This window comes from Peromyscus californicus, unplaced genomic scaffold (genome assembly GCF_007827085.1).
Source record: "Peromyscus californicus insignis strain IS unplaced genomic scaffold, ASM782708v3 Scaffold_4__1_contigs__length_199733344, whole genome shotgun sequence".
Lineage (NCBI taxonomy): Eukaryota > Metazoa > Chordata > Mammalia > Rodentia > Cricetidae > Peromyscus > Peromyscus californicus.
In genome coordinates, this window is record NW_026294562.1 from 17751528 (window position 1) to 17765521 (window position 13994).

Here is a 13994-nt window from a genome sequence, read left to right on the forward strand (position 1 = left end):
CAGATAACCGAGGACCCAGGACCAGTGTTCAATTCCCAGCCTCGCAGGAGGGCCAACAATCCGCTGTAAGTCTGGATCCCTTCTAGTCCAGTTCCAGGGGGTCTGGTGCCCTCTTGGGCCTCCTCCAGCACTTTGTGCATGTGGCGCACAGATACACATGGAGGCAAAGCACCCAAACACATCATTTTCTTTTAAAAAAGAATAAATTATTTTGTATATAAATGATATTAGACCTACTTTGTTTCTTGAACCACATGAGATCAGGGCTTGCTATGAGTTAAATGCAGATGTTGTCAAATTAATTCTGATGATGTCTAGCAATTCTGCAAGGGGACAAAATGCACTGCAGTAATCCTTCCCAAATTTACACATTGAAGACGACACGTCTGTGTTTGCTGCTCTGGTATACATTAAGAAAGGATTCTATTCTAGTGATTTTTGTCCTAAGAACAAAATATGTGCATATGTAAAATATCCACCCCCTACTTGTGTAAGTAAAATGAAAACTTAATAGTATGCAAACATGTCTCCCAGTCGACCGTGTTAGACTTTGTTAATTGTGTTCGGTTTGAAATCTATTTTTCCTGGCAAATGGGAGGTTTGGGGCAGTGTCAAGGGAGCCCCCTCTGGTAATAGGCTTGGCTTTCTATTTGTTGGGTTGAGGTGACCGGGACGTTTAGATGGATTGAGACTAAGGAGCTAACTCCGAGCATCTAAGGAAAGGGGTCAACCAATTTGGAGAAAGGATCAAACAAAACCAAGAGCTAAATTTGGAGAAACGACTACGTGTGAGGACGGAAGGTGGAAACGTCGATGGGGCGGGGGTGGGGGTGGGAGAGGCAAGCAACTTGAGGAAAGAGTAAGCTGATTTTACTTTGGTCAGTTGTCTGAGACGTTCGGTGGGAACACCCCTGAAAGAGCCTCAGGCAGCTGAAGGCGAAAAGGAAAATAAGAAGTAACTTTGTTTTCTCTCCTTCCTGCCGTCCGCTCACCGCCTAGGATCTACAGCGTATTTAAAGCCCGCCCAGCTTGACCCCGGAGACCTCTGCGCCGGCTTCAGCGGTCGCGTTTGGCCCAGCTCAGCCACCGTGACTCGCCTTTGCGCATGTGCAGGGCGAACGGCAGAGAAGGTGAAGATGGCGGCGGCCGGGGCTGCGGCCCTGGGAGTCCGGTGGCTGCAAAGGGCAGCCCGCGGCGTGGTGCCACTGGAGGCACGGAGAGGTCCGCAAGAACGCGCGAGAGGCGGGTGTGGGAAGGGGGTGTCTGACGTTTGCGGTTTCGGGAGGGGGCGTCCTCGGTACAGTGGCGGCGGTGTCCCGGCAGGGGGGCAGGTGAATTAGTGTGTCGGGGAAAGGGGATGGAGGGTTACCGTAGTTCGGCCTAGTGCGGAACTCCGACCTCTGCAGTCATTGCGGCTTAGTGCCTTCTGGGTGGCTAGAGAACCGCGTCCATCTGACCTGCATCCCTCTGCGTCCAGCCTTCCATATGACCAAGGACATGCTGCCGGGGCAGTATCCTAGGACTCCAGAAGAGCGGGCCGCGGCCGCCAAGAAGTATAACATGCGCGTGGAAGACTACGAGCCGTACCCGGATGAAGGCATGGGGTGAGGTGGGGGGTCTGCTCGCCTTAGGGGCAGTGATGGATGAAGACCGTTGGATCGGGGCGGGGGGGGCGGGGTGCGACTCTGACGTTTTCTCTCGAACCTTGTGACCCTGTCAGAGTCTATGGTGTGGGTGCTTTTCTTGGTGCGGGGGAGGTGGGAGTGGGTGAGTGAGCAGCTGCAGCCGAGAGGACTTCAATTTTTTCCTTGGCTCAAGCTGTTTCCTCAAATGAGGGAGCCGAGGTTTTAATGGCTCCCTCGAGGACTCCAGAATAGCAAAATTCTTCCTTGGCTCCATCCAGAGTACTGGGCTTCATTAAATTGAGCATCTGCCGGGTTCAGGTGCTGTCATCTAGGCACGTGACCAGGCTGGAGCTGCACCCCTGTCACGAGAACCTTAATCGTGGATGGTGTGTACTCCGTATTTGTATATGTCTCTTCAAAAATTTGTCTCTCCCTCACCCCCCCTTTTTTTGACGTTAGAGACGTGAAAAGCGCATCAACTGTTCAGCAAATTAAATGCCAGCCTTCCTTCTCCTTTTGGTGTTAGTTCCTTCTGCCCCTGTATCCATTCATTCCACGGTGAATGATGTATAGTAATTAAACATCACCCTCACTTCCTGTGTTAGAATTTCTCCTTCCAGCACCTCTTGTTCTTGTTTCCCAGTCAGTTTCTCTGACATTCTTTGACAGTTACTATCATTTTCTATGTTTTTTTTACTGTGTTATGGACAGGGTAGTAGTCTGTATAAGGGGAACTTGGATTTGTTGGGGGAGAACCCAGCTACTAAGCAAGACCTCCCATGAGGCGTTTGAAGCATGAGGGTGTATATCAACTTGTGGTTAAGAAACACAGTAGTTATGGAGGGGGAAAAAAGCCTTTTTTAATGTGTACCTTTTTTTGTTTCTATTCCAGCAAATGTGGATGGCTTTGTAGTTGGAGCCTGTCTGATGAAGGAATGGAATAATTGATTGCTAAAATTCCCTTTTAGTCCTAATTATAGAGTTGTGTGACTTTTCTGTGTAAAAGAAGATAAGGCCATGTTGTTTCAGGATTTAACATAACCTCTAACTATAGTTTGAACTTTTTTTTTGTTCTTTTATTAGTACTAGAACCTGAGATCTTGATTTGGGGTAGGTTCTTCTATCCTTAAGTAGTTATATCTGTCTCTTTGTTTCTCATCTTTGAGATGAGGGCGCTGAATTGTCAGCCACTGCTCACAGTCCTTTCCAGAAGTTCTTGCTGTCTGTCTCTCAGGTACGGTGACTACCCGAAGCTCCCTGATCGCTCACAGCAGGAGAGGGATCCATGGTATGAATGGGATCACTCAGAACTGAGGTTGAACTGGGGCGAAGCGGTGAGAAAACCATGCTCATTTCACTTCTCTCAGTTTCCTTATGTTTTCCTGGGATTCTCTTTAGTTCACGTAGTACTTTTTTGCTAAGCTTTTCTGCTCAAGGAAGCAATGTCTAGTGATGTGAGACCTGCAGTTCTCCATGTGGCACACGGGACGGACCTTATAGGAATATCCAGAGTCCTGTGGACTGTGAACTTTGTGTGTGTCATGCTTGAGCTACCTTTGATCAAGCTGCCATTCATCTTTGCTGGCCCTGTGAGTCTTGGGCCTGGCTCTCAGAGTATTGCCCCCAGGAAGTGGAATGGTTCTGTTAAGCCTTGTATCAGGCTCTGGCCATTCTAGATTGCCTGTTGTCTTAGGGTTTCTATTGCTATGATGAAACACCATGACCAAAAAGCAAGTTGGAAAGGAAAGGGTTTATTTGGCTTATACTTCCTCAGCACTGTTCATCATTGAAGTAAGTCAGGACCTCAAACAGGGCAGGATCCTGGAGGCAGGAGCTAATGCAGAGGCCATGGAGGGGTGCTGCTTACTGGCTTGCTCAGCCTGCTTTCTTATAGAACCCAGGACCACCAGCCCAGGGATGGCACCACCCACAATGGACTGGGCCCTCCCCCATCAATCACTAATTAATAAAATGCTTTACAGCTGGGTCTTATGGAGGCATTTTCTCAATTGAGGTTCTCTTCTTTCAGATGATTCCAGGTTGTGTCAGGTTGACATAAGACTAGCCAGCACACCTGTCTTTTGCAGGAAGAGCAGTTTGTGACAGTTATATGCCTTTCTGCCACAGATGCACTGGGACCTAGACATGTATATCAGGAATCGTGTGGATACATCCCCTACACCTGTTTCTTGGGATGTCATGTGTAAACATCTCTTCGGCTTCATAGCTTTCATGGTTTTCATGTTCTGGGTTGGAGAGACTTTCCCCTCCTACCAGCCTGTGGTGAGTATTTTATGTGTTCCCCAAAGGATGTCTGCTTTGCCTCCTTTCCTGAGAGAGTGAAGTCTCTGGAGTAGGAAACTAGCCAATACCAAGTTTGGCTTCCTAGAGTTTTAGAAAATAGGAAAATGAAGGGCCTTATCAAGCAGCCCAGCACAGTCGTCAGAGCATTGCTCTACCTCTACCTTGTGGACCAGTCTAATTGAAAAGACAGACTTTAGCATTAAATAGTGGAGGAGAATGTGGAAGCTAATCTTCAGAGTTTCCATTTGAGGATGGTAGTTACCAGTTATAATTTAGTGAACGGCCTTTCAAGGCAGAGTCAAAGAATCTAGAGCTGAAACCTTATCCTGTACTGGACACATGAAGGGCACTCTCTGCAGAGTAAATAGTTGTCCATGGTAAGCATAGACAATTATATTCCAAAGAATTCGGAGGACATAGAAAATACACTTTGTAGCTTAAAGGAAGTTTTAAGAAATTTTAGAGAAACGACATAATGAGCATCATTTGAACACGTTGTGAGAGCCTGGCGTGGTTTGTCTGTGTATGCCTATAGTCAATGCCCAGAGCAGGAGGGGCTGCTGTGAGGGAGTAGGATTGAAACCAGAGGCTAAAAGGAAGGGTTTGGGTGGTGGGAAGTCAGAACGGTAGGAGGGAGGGTTTGGGTGGTGGGAAGTCAGAACAGGAGGAGGGAGGGTTTGGGTGGTGGGAAGTCAGGACAGTAGGAGGGAGGGTTTGGGTGGTGGGAAGTCAGAACGGTAGGAGAGGAGGGTTTGGGTGGTGGGAAGTCAGAACAGGAGGAGAGGAGGGTTTGGGTGGTGGGAAGTCAGAACAGGAGGAGAGGAGGGTTTGGGTGGTGGGAAGTCAGAACAGGAGGAGAGGAGGGTTTGGGTGGTGGGAAGTCAGAACAGTAGGAGAGGAGGGCCGGTAAGTCAGGCCAGTGAGAGGCTCAGTGGGGAACGCACTTGCTGTCAACCCTGTTGACCTGAGTTGAGTCCCTGGGACCCCGTGGGTAAGGGAGAGGACTGGCTCCTGTGAGTTGCCCTCTGACTTCTGCATGAGTGCCATGGCGAGAGTGTGCCCACACACTTGGATAGTCAAGAAGTAGATGTCATTTTAAAATATTCAAAAATTTAAAGTGGTCATTAAAAAAAATAGTTCCTAGCCGGGCGGTGGTGGTGCACGCCTTTAGTCCCAGCACTCGGGAGGCAGAGCCAGGCGAATTTCTTCATTCGAGGCCAGCCTGGTCTACAGAGCAAGATCCAGGACAGGCACCAAAACTACACAGAGAAACCCTGTCTTGGGGGGAAAAATAGTTCCTAGATAACCAGCTAGGGACTGAGTTTCCTAGAGAACTACAGTATATTCATATTCCTCAGGCCTGGTCCTTGTAAGTCCTAATTCTATGGCTCCACAATAGGGTTCTAGAATCAATATTTTCAGCAATCTCTAGGTAGTTATAAAAGACATTTAGAATTGAAGATCACTATATTAAAAAACACTGTGAGGTGAATTGATTAGTTCCATTGAGCAGCTTTTATTGCATATCTGAGGATTTGAACTTGATGGCATAGTGGTCTATTAATTGAGCAAATATTTATAAACCTCTACTATGTACCAGATGTAGACTGTGCCAGGGGATGGGATGCAGGAATGTCTTGGGCTGCCTCTAGTACCAGGGAGCCATTTTTGTTTTTGACTAAAAGACGGACATGATGAGGGCCAGGTTCTCAGGAAGATTTATCTGGGAGTAGTCTCCAGGGTGTGTTGGAAAGAGAGCCGCAGGCAGGGAAGCTGCAGTGTTTGCAGTCGGGTGCCCAGTGCTCCCTCCGCAGAGAAAATGTCCTGAAGGTAGCTGGGACGGCCGTGTGCACTGACACCAGCCTTCTTGCCAAGCCCCAGGGACTCTCTGCTGAGAGCATGTGGGGCTGTGGTGAGCACTAAGTTCACTTCAGGAGAGCGAGGCACAGTGTGGCTCTTCCGTTTTTCAGTTCTGTAAGCACATCACCCTCTTCTCCTCCCTTTGAGCTATGTTCTCTGGCGGCTGTTTGCTGGTGACGCCTGCGTTCCTGAAGCATGTCCCAGCCGTATCTCCTCCGCTTCCCCCACCACTGCTCCTGCACGCCTCATTTGCTAGGCCACTTCAGTGGTGAAACCATTAGAGGCTGAGTGACTTACAGGAGATTGAGTCTGTCTCGACCCCGAGAGAGAATAGGATGGATGGATGCATCGTCTCATTTAGAAAGCTTTGGCTTGGACGTTCCCCCTTCCCCACCTCACTTGCAGGGCAGGTACCACTTCCCTTACAATTGAGGCTTTCCTGCTTTGGCTCGGGCAGGGGCAAGGGGCGTTGCTTCTGCCCCTTTAGCTCAGCTGGGTCTGAGCAGAGGCTACTGTATACCCATTTGCTCTGCATCATGGTTAACTAGAGTAGGGTGGAGTCAGGTATTGGAGGCTGGCTGTTGATCTTGCTGACCTGTGTGGGTTTTGTTTTTGTTTTCTTCCTTAGGGGCCGAAGCAGTACCCTTACAACAACCTGTACCTGGAGAAAGGCGGTGATCCTACCAAAGAATGTGAGCCGGTGGTTCACTATGAGATCTGAGGAGGCTTCACGGGCTTTTGTGCTCTCTAACTAGGACTCCCTCATTCCTCGAGGTGTAACCTTAATGGAATCCTAATAAAGCTCAGTGCCGCAGTTCCTGTGCCTCATTTCCCCAGGACTAGTCACTGCTGTGAGAGCTGTGAGAGCCTTACCTTTGTGCTTCCCTCTGCCTGCTGCCCACCGGCTCTGAGATCGGAGGGCCAGGAGGGCCGGGTAGGACTGGAGGTCAGAAGACGGTAGTGCTTTCCACGGGGCTCTGAAGGTGCTTGAGAGCTGTAGGTTGTACAGCAGGTGGGGAGGGCCAAAGAAGGACGGACTTCCCAGCTTGGAACAGTATTTCCTTCAAAAACCACGTTTGTGGAGCACACCCATAATGTAGGCAGCTGAGGCAGGATTATGCAAGTTTGAGGCCAGCCTGGGTACATAGTAAGGCTATAAAAATCAAAACAACCTGAACCTTTTAATTAACAGTTGTTACGTTTAAAAGATGTGTGGTGCATGCCTCTCACCCCAGCACTCTGGAGGCTGAGGCAGGAGGATCTCTATGAGTTCAGGACTGATCAAGGCTGTGTAGTGAGTGTGAGGCTATCCTGAACTGTTTGGTAAGACTGTTTATTTAAACTCTTCAATAATAATTAGGTTTTAAAAGAAAGGAATATGTTTCAAGTATATGATGGGATAGCGGGGGAAGTGCTGCCCTAAAGCTGGGACATTTCTGCAGTCCTCTCAAAGCGAGATTTCTGAAACAGCTTCTTAGTAGATTAACATTGCCTATACTGTGGATTAAGGGATGTATCCAAGCTCCTGTGACAGCCTTAGAAAAAAGCCATGGTTTTGATAGTCTATCATAATTCATCTCTATTTTCTTAAAAATTTTTAAAGCATGCCTTGTCAACCACAGATAAAAATTATATGAAGATATCACCAAAGACTATGCAAGCGATGTTACTGAGAACTACTCCAACACTGACTTCTAGATGTCTTGTTTGGAAGTGGCACAGTCGAAAGTTCTCAGATCTACAGTGATTGGTCACATGACTTTAATCCCAGCACTCAGGAGGCAGAAGCAGGCAGATCTCTTGAGCTCTAGGCTGGCCAGGGCTACATAGTGAGATGCTGTCTCAAGAACTTAAAGTGGGGGAAAGATGGCTTAATGTTTAAGAGCACTGGCTCCTCTTCCAGAGGACCTGGGTTCAATTCCCAGAACCCATATGGTGGTTCACAGCTGTCTGTAACTCAGTCCCAGGGGATCCCACACTATCTTCTGTCTTCCAGGGACACTACATATGGTACGAAGACATTCAGGTAAACACTCATTTAAAAAATGAAACAAAACAAAAAGCTGGATGTGCTGGCACATGCTTTTACTCCAAGCACATGGAGACCAGAGGCAGGTGGATCTCTGAGTTGGAGGCTCACGTTGTCTATGTAGTGAGTTTCAGGCCAACCAAGGCTACATAGTAAGACCCTGTCTCAAAAAAACAAAACACAAAATTAAAAAAATTAAATAGTGATCAGATTGAAGTTTATAAGGAAGCAATAACAGTCATCAGGGTGGTCATTGAATAATCTACAACGTAACCACATTTGCAGTCTTAGGGACTAAGCAGTAAGGCCCATGGCAAGTAGATCTGACTTAGGGACTAAGCAGTAAGGCCCATGGCAAATAGGTAATATGGGCTTCCAAGGCAACCCAAGCATGTCTGTTAAACTTCAAGGAGGCTAAGAATTAGCAGAAGGGAAATATGGTGGTTCGTGCTTGAAACTCCAGCAAATAAATGCTATAAGTATCATCTCTGGGTTTTATAAAACTACAGTGTGTTAGGAGGGACATCCAAAGATGAACTGAGTACACTGCCCATCAGAGTTCTCCCAGTGACAGTGACGCCCCTGTGTCAATGCAACAAACATTCTGTGTTTAGGGTTTTGTCTTTTTGACAGGGCCTTACTATGTAGCCCTGGCTGAGATTAAAAGAATATTTTCCTAATTGTACTTCACTTGGAAACCTGACCCATAAGAAAGCATGTACAAGTCTGTGTACAACCAGAAGATGGCATTGGATACTTGGGACTAGAGACAGAAAGTTGGAAGCTGCAGTGTGGGTGCTGGTAATTGAAACTTATGACTTCAGATTTCTTTTGTAGTACTCCATCAGTGTGGTTAATATTTCTGCATTATTCCCTAATTTTAGGGTATTGGTCAAGGTTCAGTGTGTGTGTGTGTGTGAGTGTGAGTGAGAGAGACAGGGTCTCATGTAGTCCGGGTGGCCTTGAGCTTGCTGTGTAGATGAAGAGGACTTGAACTTTGATCCTTCTGCCTCTCCCTTCTGAGTACTGGGATTACAAGGTAGCCACCACCATAACTGGTTTCTGTGGTGCTGGGAAATAAAACCAGGGTTCCAAGTGTATGAGGTAAGCAGCCCTGTACCAGCTGATCCACATCCCCAGCCCCTAAGGTTCAGTCAGCCATTGGCCTTGTTCATTCCCTGACTCCACCACAATCTACCTGTTTCTGTGCTAGGACATCAAAAATGTATGTTTAAATGCTTAGTATGTAACAAGAATGGTCCCGGCACATCTTTGCCGGATGTGGGTTTTAGCCTGCTCTCAGAACTACTGAGTCTGTCATTAGATAATGAGCACCCCAGGTTCAGAGGTAAGTCAGGTAGGGGTTACCATACAATTCATGAATCAAGTGAACTTTCGAATCAACTTACTTGGTTATCTTCACCTGCCACAGTTCCCTCAACTTGAAAAGCATATGTGATATCTTCACGTTCTCTTTCCTCTTCCTCCAGAACTCTAGCTCTGTTAACAGTGCTACAGTCACCCTGACTCTACACCAGTGGTTCTCAACCTTCCTGATGCTACAACCCTATAATACGTTCCTCATGTTGGGGTGACCCCCAACCATAACTATTTTCATTGCTGGTTCATAACTGTAATTTTGCTACAGTTATGAATCAATGTAAACATCTGTGTTTTCTGATGGCCTTAGGTGACCCCTGTGAAGGGGTCCTTCGGCCGAGCTTGAGAACTAAGCCTCAGCAGTCTTGTATCCTTACCTCTGTCAGTCAGGGGAGCCTGTGGAGCTTTCCTTCAGTCACCACTATTAATCCAGGCTTTCTTCCCTGGTCCCTGGGCTGTTCTATTCCTCTTGTAATTGGATCTCTGCTTCCAGCTCTTCTCTCTCCAAGGGGATTCATACTGCCCAGATGCAAAATGCAATCGTCACTTGTGCCACTGGTCCAAAATTTTCAGTAATTCCCTCTTAACCGCATAATTAGATGGTATCCCACAATCTATCGGCACCCATTCTCGCCCAGTCTCTTTGATTTATGGCATGGAAAATGCCAGGACGCCTAGCCACTTTGCCCCCTTTTGTTGATATCACCTAGTGCCCTTTCAGCTCCAAGGAGTAATGGCCGTGCGCCTGAAGTGTGCCTGACATCTTCCATGAAAGCCCCTGGTCAACAGTCGTCTCTCCTTCCACGCACAGCCCTTCATCAGTTTGTGGACACCGCTACTGGTGGGCTTCAGTGTGTATCACTGCTATTTACAGCTTCGATTGCTTTTTATCTTTTTTAGCTAAATGGATCACACCGAGAGCTCGTGGGCTAAGGGCCCGGTCTTCCTTCGCTTTAATAACTACACAAAAAATAGAAATAGTGTTTTCCATACATAGGCTATCCATGGAGCCTGGCTCAAACAGAATGGACTAGAATAGATTAGATCTTGGGCGCCAGAACTGTGCAATCACAGGGCAAGTGAGGATAGCCCTGCTGGGAAACCTCTGCACTGTCGGTGCTTACTCGCGTTACCAAGCTTCTAGGAGCGAGTGGAGGGAGCGGGTCGCGGGTCGCTGCCAAATCAAGTGTTCTTTTGGCCCTTGGCAGCCGCCGTCCGCAGTGCGATGCGTCCTAAAGCCCTTCGCTTGGACATGACCCATAACCCGGGCGCTGGGCACAGGTGGGTTTCCCCCGTGGGTCGGGTCCGGGGCCCCGGGGCACCGCTCTTCCCGCGGATGTCAACGGGGAGCTCGCCAGTCGCCGAGTCCCCGCCCGGGCCGCCGCGCCTCTGGAGCACCCAGAACGAACCCCTCCGACTGGACCCCGTCCCGCTCCCCGTGCCACGCCGGGTCCCCAGGCCCTCCAAGGTCCAAAAGCGCTGCGGGCGCCTGCTCCTCCACCCCGGCCCTGACCCGGCCCGGCCGGAGCCCTGGCCATTCCTAACTAACTGACCGTGGAGTGCCTCCTAGGGCAGTCGGCGGGCCAGAAGCTGTGTTGACCTTTCCCTAGGGACCGGACTGCCAAAGGTAGCTGGCGCCCAGGTCGTGGTTTCCCGACCCCATCCCACCCGTCCACTGCCCCAGCCGTTCTGACCCTAGCGGGAGCTTTTTAGAAACTGATGCCTCAGAGCAAACTGTATGGAAAGCGGATTTTCCCTGTTCCTTCAGTCAGTGGTTTAAGCATGTCATGGCTAAAAGCACGGGGTTTACATTGCGGCTTAGCTGGTTGTTTTCTGTGCAGAATGAGGATAACAGTTTATAGAACTCTGGAGGGAAACTAATGAGTTGTACCTGTCAAATGCGCTGTTGGTGATCGCTGCTCTTCTGTACCGGATGGCTCTGACCAGCAGGCGGCACTGGTGACGAAATGGTATGGTTTGCTGGTCAAAAGACAAGAGAAGCAGAACTTCAAGTGTTTAGAAGTTCCCAGAAAAATCTTAGCTTAACTGACAACTTTAAGCTTTCTTCAAGCTGGAAAGAACAGTAGAGATTAAGTAATATTATCTCCTGTTTTTAATAGGTGATCTGCCCTGACTGGCTTGCTCAAGCAGATCACAGTAGGCTCTAAGTTCCCCCCTTTACCTTTTTGCCCTTTTGAGAGCCTGTGAGGATGAGACCCTGAATGTACATTAGAAGTGGAAATCCCAGAGTTAAATGAATGCGGTGTGGTGGTTCACACCTGTAATCCCAGCACTTGAGAATTAGAGGCAAGAGAATCAATACTTCAAGATTATTCTCAGGTACATAGCAAGTTTGAAGCTAGTCTGGGTTATGGGAAACCATGCCCCACACCAAAGGAAAGAAACAGGAAAGGAAAGACGGCTCTGTGGGTAGGAGCAGCAGCATACCGTTCTTACAAGAGGATTAGGGGTGGGTTCCCAACACCCACACAGTAGCTCACAATTGTGTAACTCCTGTTCCAGGGGATCCAACACTCTCTTCTGACCTCTGAAGGCATTAGGTACCCATGTGGTGCACACAGACATACATGCAGGCAAAACACTCATATACATGAAATAAACATAAATATTTAAAAGATGACACAAAACAAAAATGAAATGAGTATTTACATTCATTCGCTCACTCATTCATTCATTCATGAGATACCAAGCACTTACTCTGTATTGATCATAGGTTTGAGCAGTAGTTAGAATACAATGAGACATGATGCTGGCTTTTATGAAGCTTACCTATTAGTGGAAGAGACTGACAACGTGGCTGTAAATAAATAAATTGTTAGAAAGAGAACAAGTGAGATTGTTTGGGGTTGGGCAGGTCACCTCTGAAGATACTAGATACTCACCCAGAAAGATTTATAAAAAGCTAGCTATGCATAGGGCAAAGGAAGAACATTAGTATATGGGAAGCAGGATTTGCAAAGACTCCAGTGTAGGCAGAGGCGATGAGATGAAAAAAGACTTGTGTGGCTGGGGTACAATGCCTAGGAGGAAAACCAGGAAGATGTAGCAGTGAGCTGAAGCCTGAGGTTTAGTCTCCATGTGCTAGGTCACTTATTTCATGATGGAATGTCAATATCCTATTTTTTGAGTTCAGTGCTTCTTCGATGTGGAAAATGAATTAGATGATGCCATGGGTAGCAAGGAGAGTATCATTTGGAGACTTTTGTAGTAATATGGGTGAGAGACTATGGTACCTTCAAATAGGCTAGTGGCATTGGCTGTAGAAAAAGGACATTAAAACCAGGGAGATGAAATGATGGATTAGAAATGGGAGGAGAGACCAAGGGTGATTTTCAGGTTTCTGGGCTGAGAGCTTGGGTAGGTAAAATACCATTTATCACGACGAAGAAAGCTGAATGAAGAACAGAGGATTGTGGAGGGATGTAGTAGGACAGACAATTCTGTTGTAGCTAGACTACCTTAGGTGTCTTTGCTGTATTTGTGAGTGTATTTTTTTAGATAAGGTCTTACTATATATGTCACTCAAGCTTGCCTGAATTTATGATCCTAATGCCTCAGCCCCTTGAGTGCTGGGATTATAGATGTGCATCACAAGTAGAAATGTTTAATTAGCAGTTTAATATAGAAATCGGTGCTCCAAGGACAAATGTATGCAGTAACATAAATATGGGGTTCATTGGCTCATAAACAATATTTAAAGCCATGGAAATCAGGCAAAGTCATTGAGAAATTAGCTAGTTTGGTGGCTGTTCCCATTAGGCCTGTGGTAACTAGTGTGATTAAACCTTGGGAGTTTAGAGAATTCAGTTTTAGCAATTGTATAAATAAATGAACTGCCCTTAACTCCACAGATGATCTGGTTTTTCTCATTCTGCATTTGTTGAAATACTTCATCTTGTGGAGAAGAGAGACAATAACTGTGTCTGCAGATGCTTCCTGGATCTCTGGCCCTAAGATCTTTGGTCTCTATTTTCAGTGAGCCAAGAGCCTTATATGTTTTCTGCAACCTTCAGAACAGACCATGAAGTTGAAGGAACTTGAGAGGCCAGCCGTCCAAACATGGAGCCCAGCCAGCCAATACCCTGTGTATCTGGCCACAGGTATCATGATAATTTGGATTAGGAGCTGCTGGAAGTTGTATGTCAAAGGAAAACTTAGTATCTAGGCCACTTTAATGAACAGGAGAGGAAGCTGTAGGGTTGTCAGGTGGGGTCCCTGGTAACCACATTGGACCGTGGCTTACGGATGACCTCTCATGCTTTCCTTGGGGTTAGCTCTTGAGGAAGGCGATCCTAACTCTCTCCTGTTGTTTGCTTTCTACTCCCTGCCGTATTCACGAACTAAATCCACACATATACTGTTCATTTGCTGCCTCTTCCTTTCTTTTCTTGTGACTAGGAACATCTGCCCAGCAACTAGATGCTTCGTTTAGCACAAATGCCACACTGGAAATATTTGAGGTTGATTTCAGGGACTCTTCTCTGGACTTGAAACACAAAGGAATTCTTTCTGTCTCAAGCAGGTACTATGATGGGACTTTCATGGTGAGTGGGTTTTCCGGTCAGACCCTGATGAATATACTAATAGAGGTCCTGGGGGTGGTGTGTACAACTCAGGGATCACAGTGCGGTAAGTCTGGGGAAAAGGAGTTCTGTTAAGTCTCAGAGGAGCTAATTCTGTGCAAAAGGATTTGAAAACCAACCATTTTCACCTTACCAGTCAGCAGCAGCAACAGCAACATCAGGCAGGATGCAGGTAATAAAGCTGCCCTGCAC

General features: G+C 47.3%; 2 protein-coding genes and 1 long non-coding RNA gene across 7 annotated transcripts in view; 2 read left to right on the forward strand and 1 right to left on the reverse strand.

Annotated features, from left to right (window-relative positions):
• Positions 1-1087: 1087 nt before the first annotated feature.
• On the forward strand, positions 1088-6603 carry Ndufb8 (NADH:ubiquinone oxidoreductase subunit B8). Its single transcript, XM_052712674.1, has 5 exons — positions 1088-1221; positions 1478-1604; positions 2860-2959; positions 3753-3908; positions 6418-6603. Exons 1-5 carry the CDS (start codon positions 1137-1139, stop codon positions 6508-6510), a joined length of 561 nt encoding a protein of 186 aa, XP_052568634.1. The 5' UTR covers positions 1088-1136; the 3' UTR covers positions 6511-6603.
• A 101-nt stretch (positions 6604-6704) lies between these two features.
• Positions 6705-11887, reverse strand: LOC128094348 (uncharacterized). Its single transcript, XR_008212937.1, has 3 exons — positions 11090-11887; positions 9576-9717; positions 6705-7978 (listed from the first exon to the last, which is right to left on the reverse strand). It is a non-coding gene; the product is annotated as an uncharacterized LOC128094348 (long non-coding RNA).
• The window catches only part of Sec31b (SEC31 homolog B, COPII coat complex component), a 30964-nt gene continuing 27244 nt past the window's right edge, over positions 10275-13994 (forward strand). For 3 of the 5 annotated variants that reach the window (XM_052712670.1, XM_052712671.1, XM_052712672.1), the window contains exons 1-2: positions 12055-13319; positions 13618-13741. In XM_052712670.1, coding sequence (XP_052568630.1) covers positions 13241-13319; positions 13618-13741 — 203 coding nt within the window. In that variant the 5' untranslated portion in view covers positions 12055-13240. Of the gene's footprint in view, positions 10480-12052; positions 13320-13617; positions 13742-13994 lie in introns of those variants that run through there. The other 2 variants (XM_052712668.1, XM_052712669.1) reach the window with 2 other exon arrangements.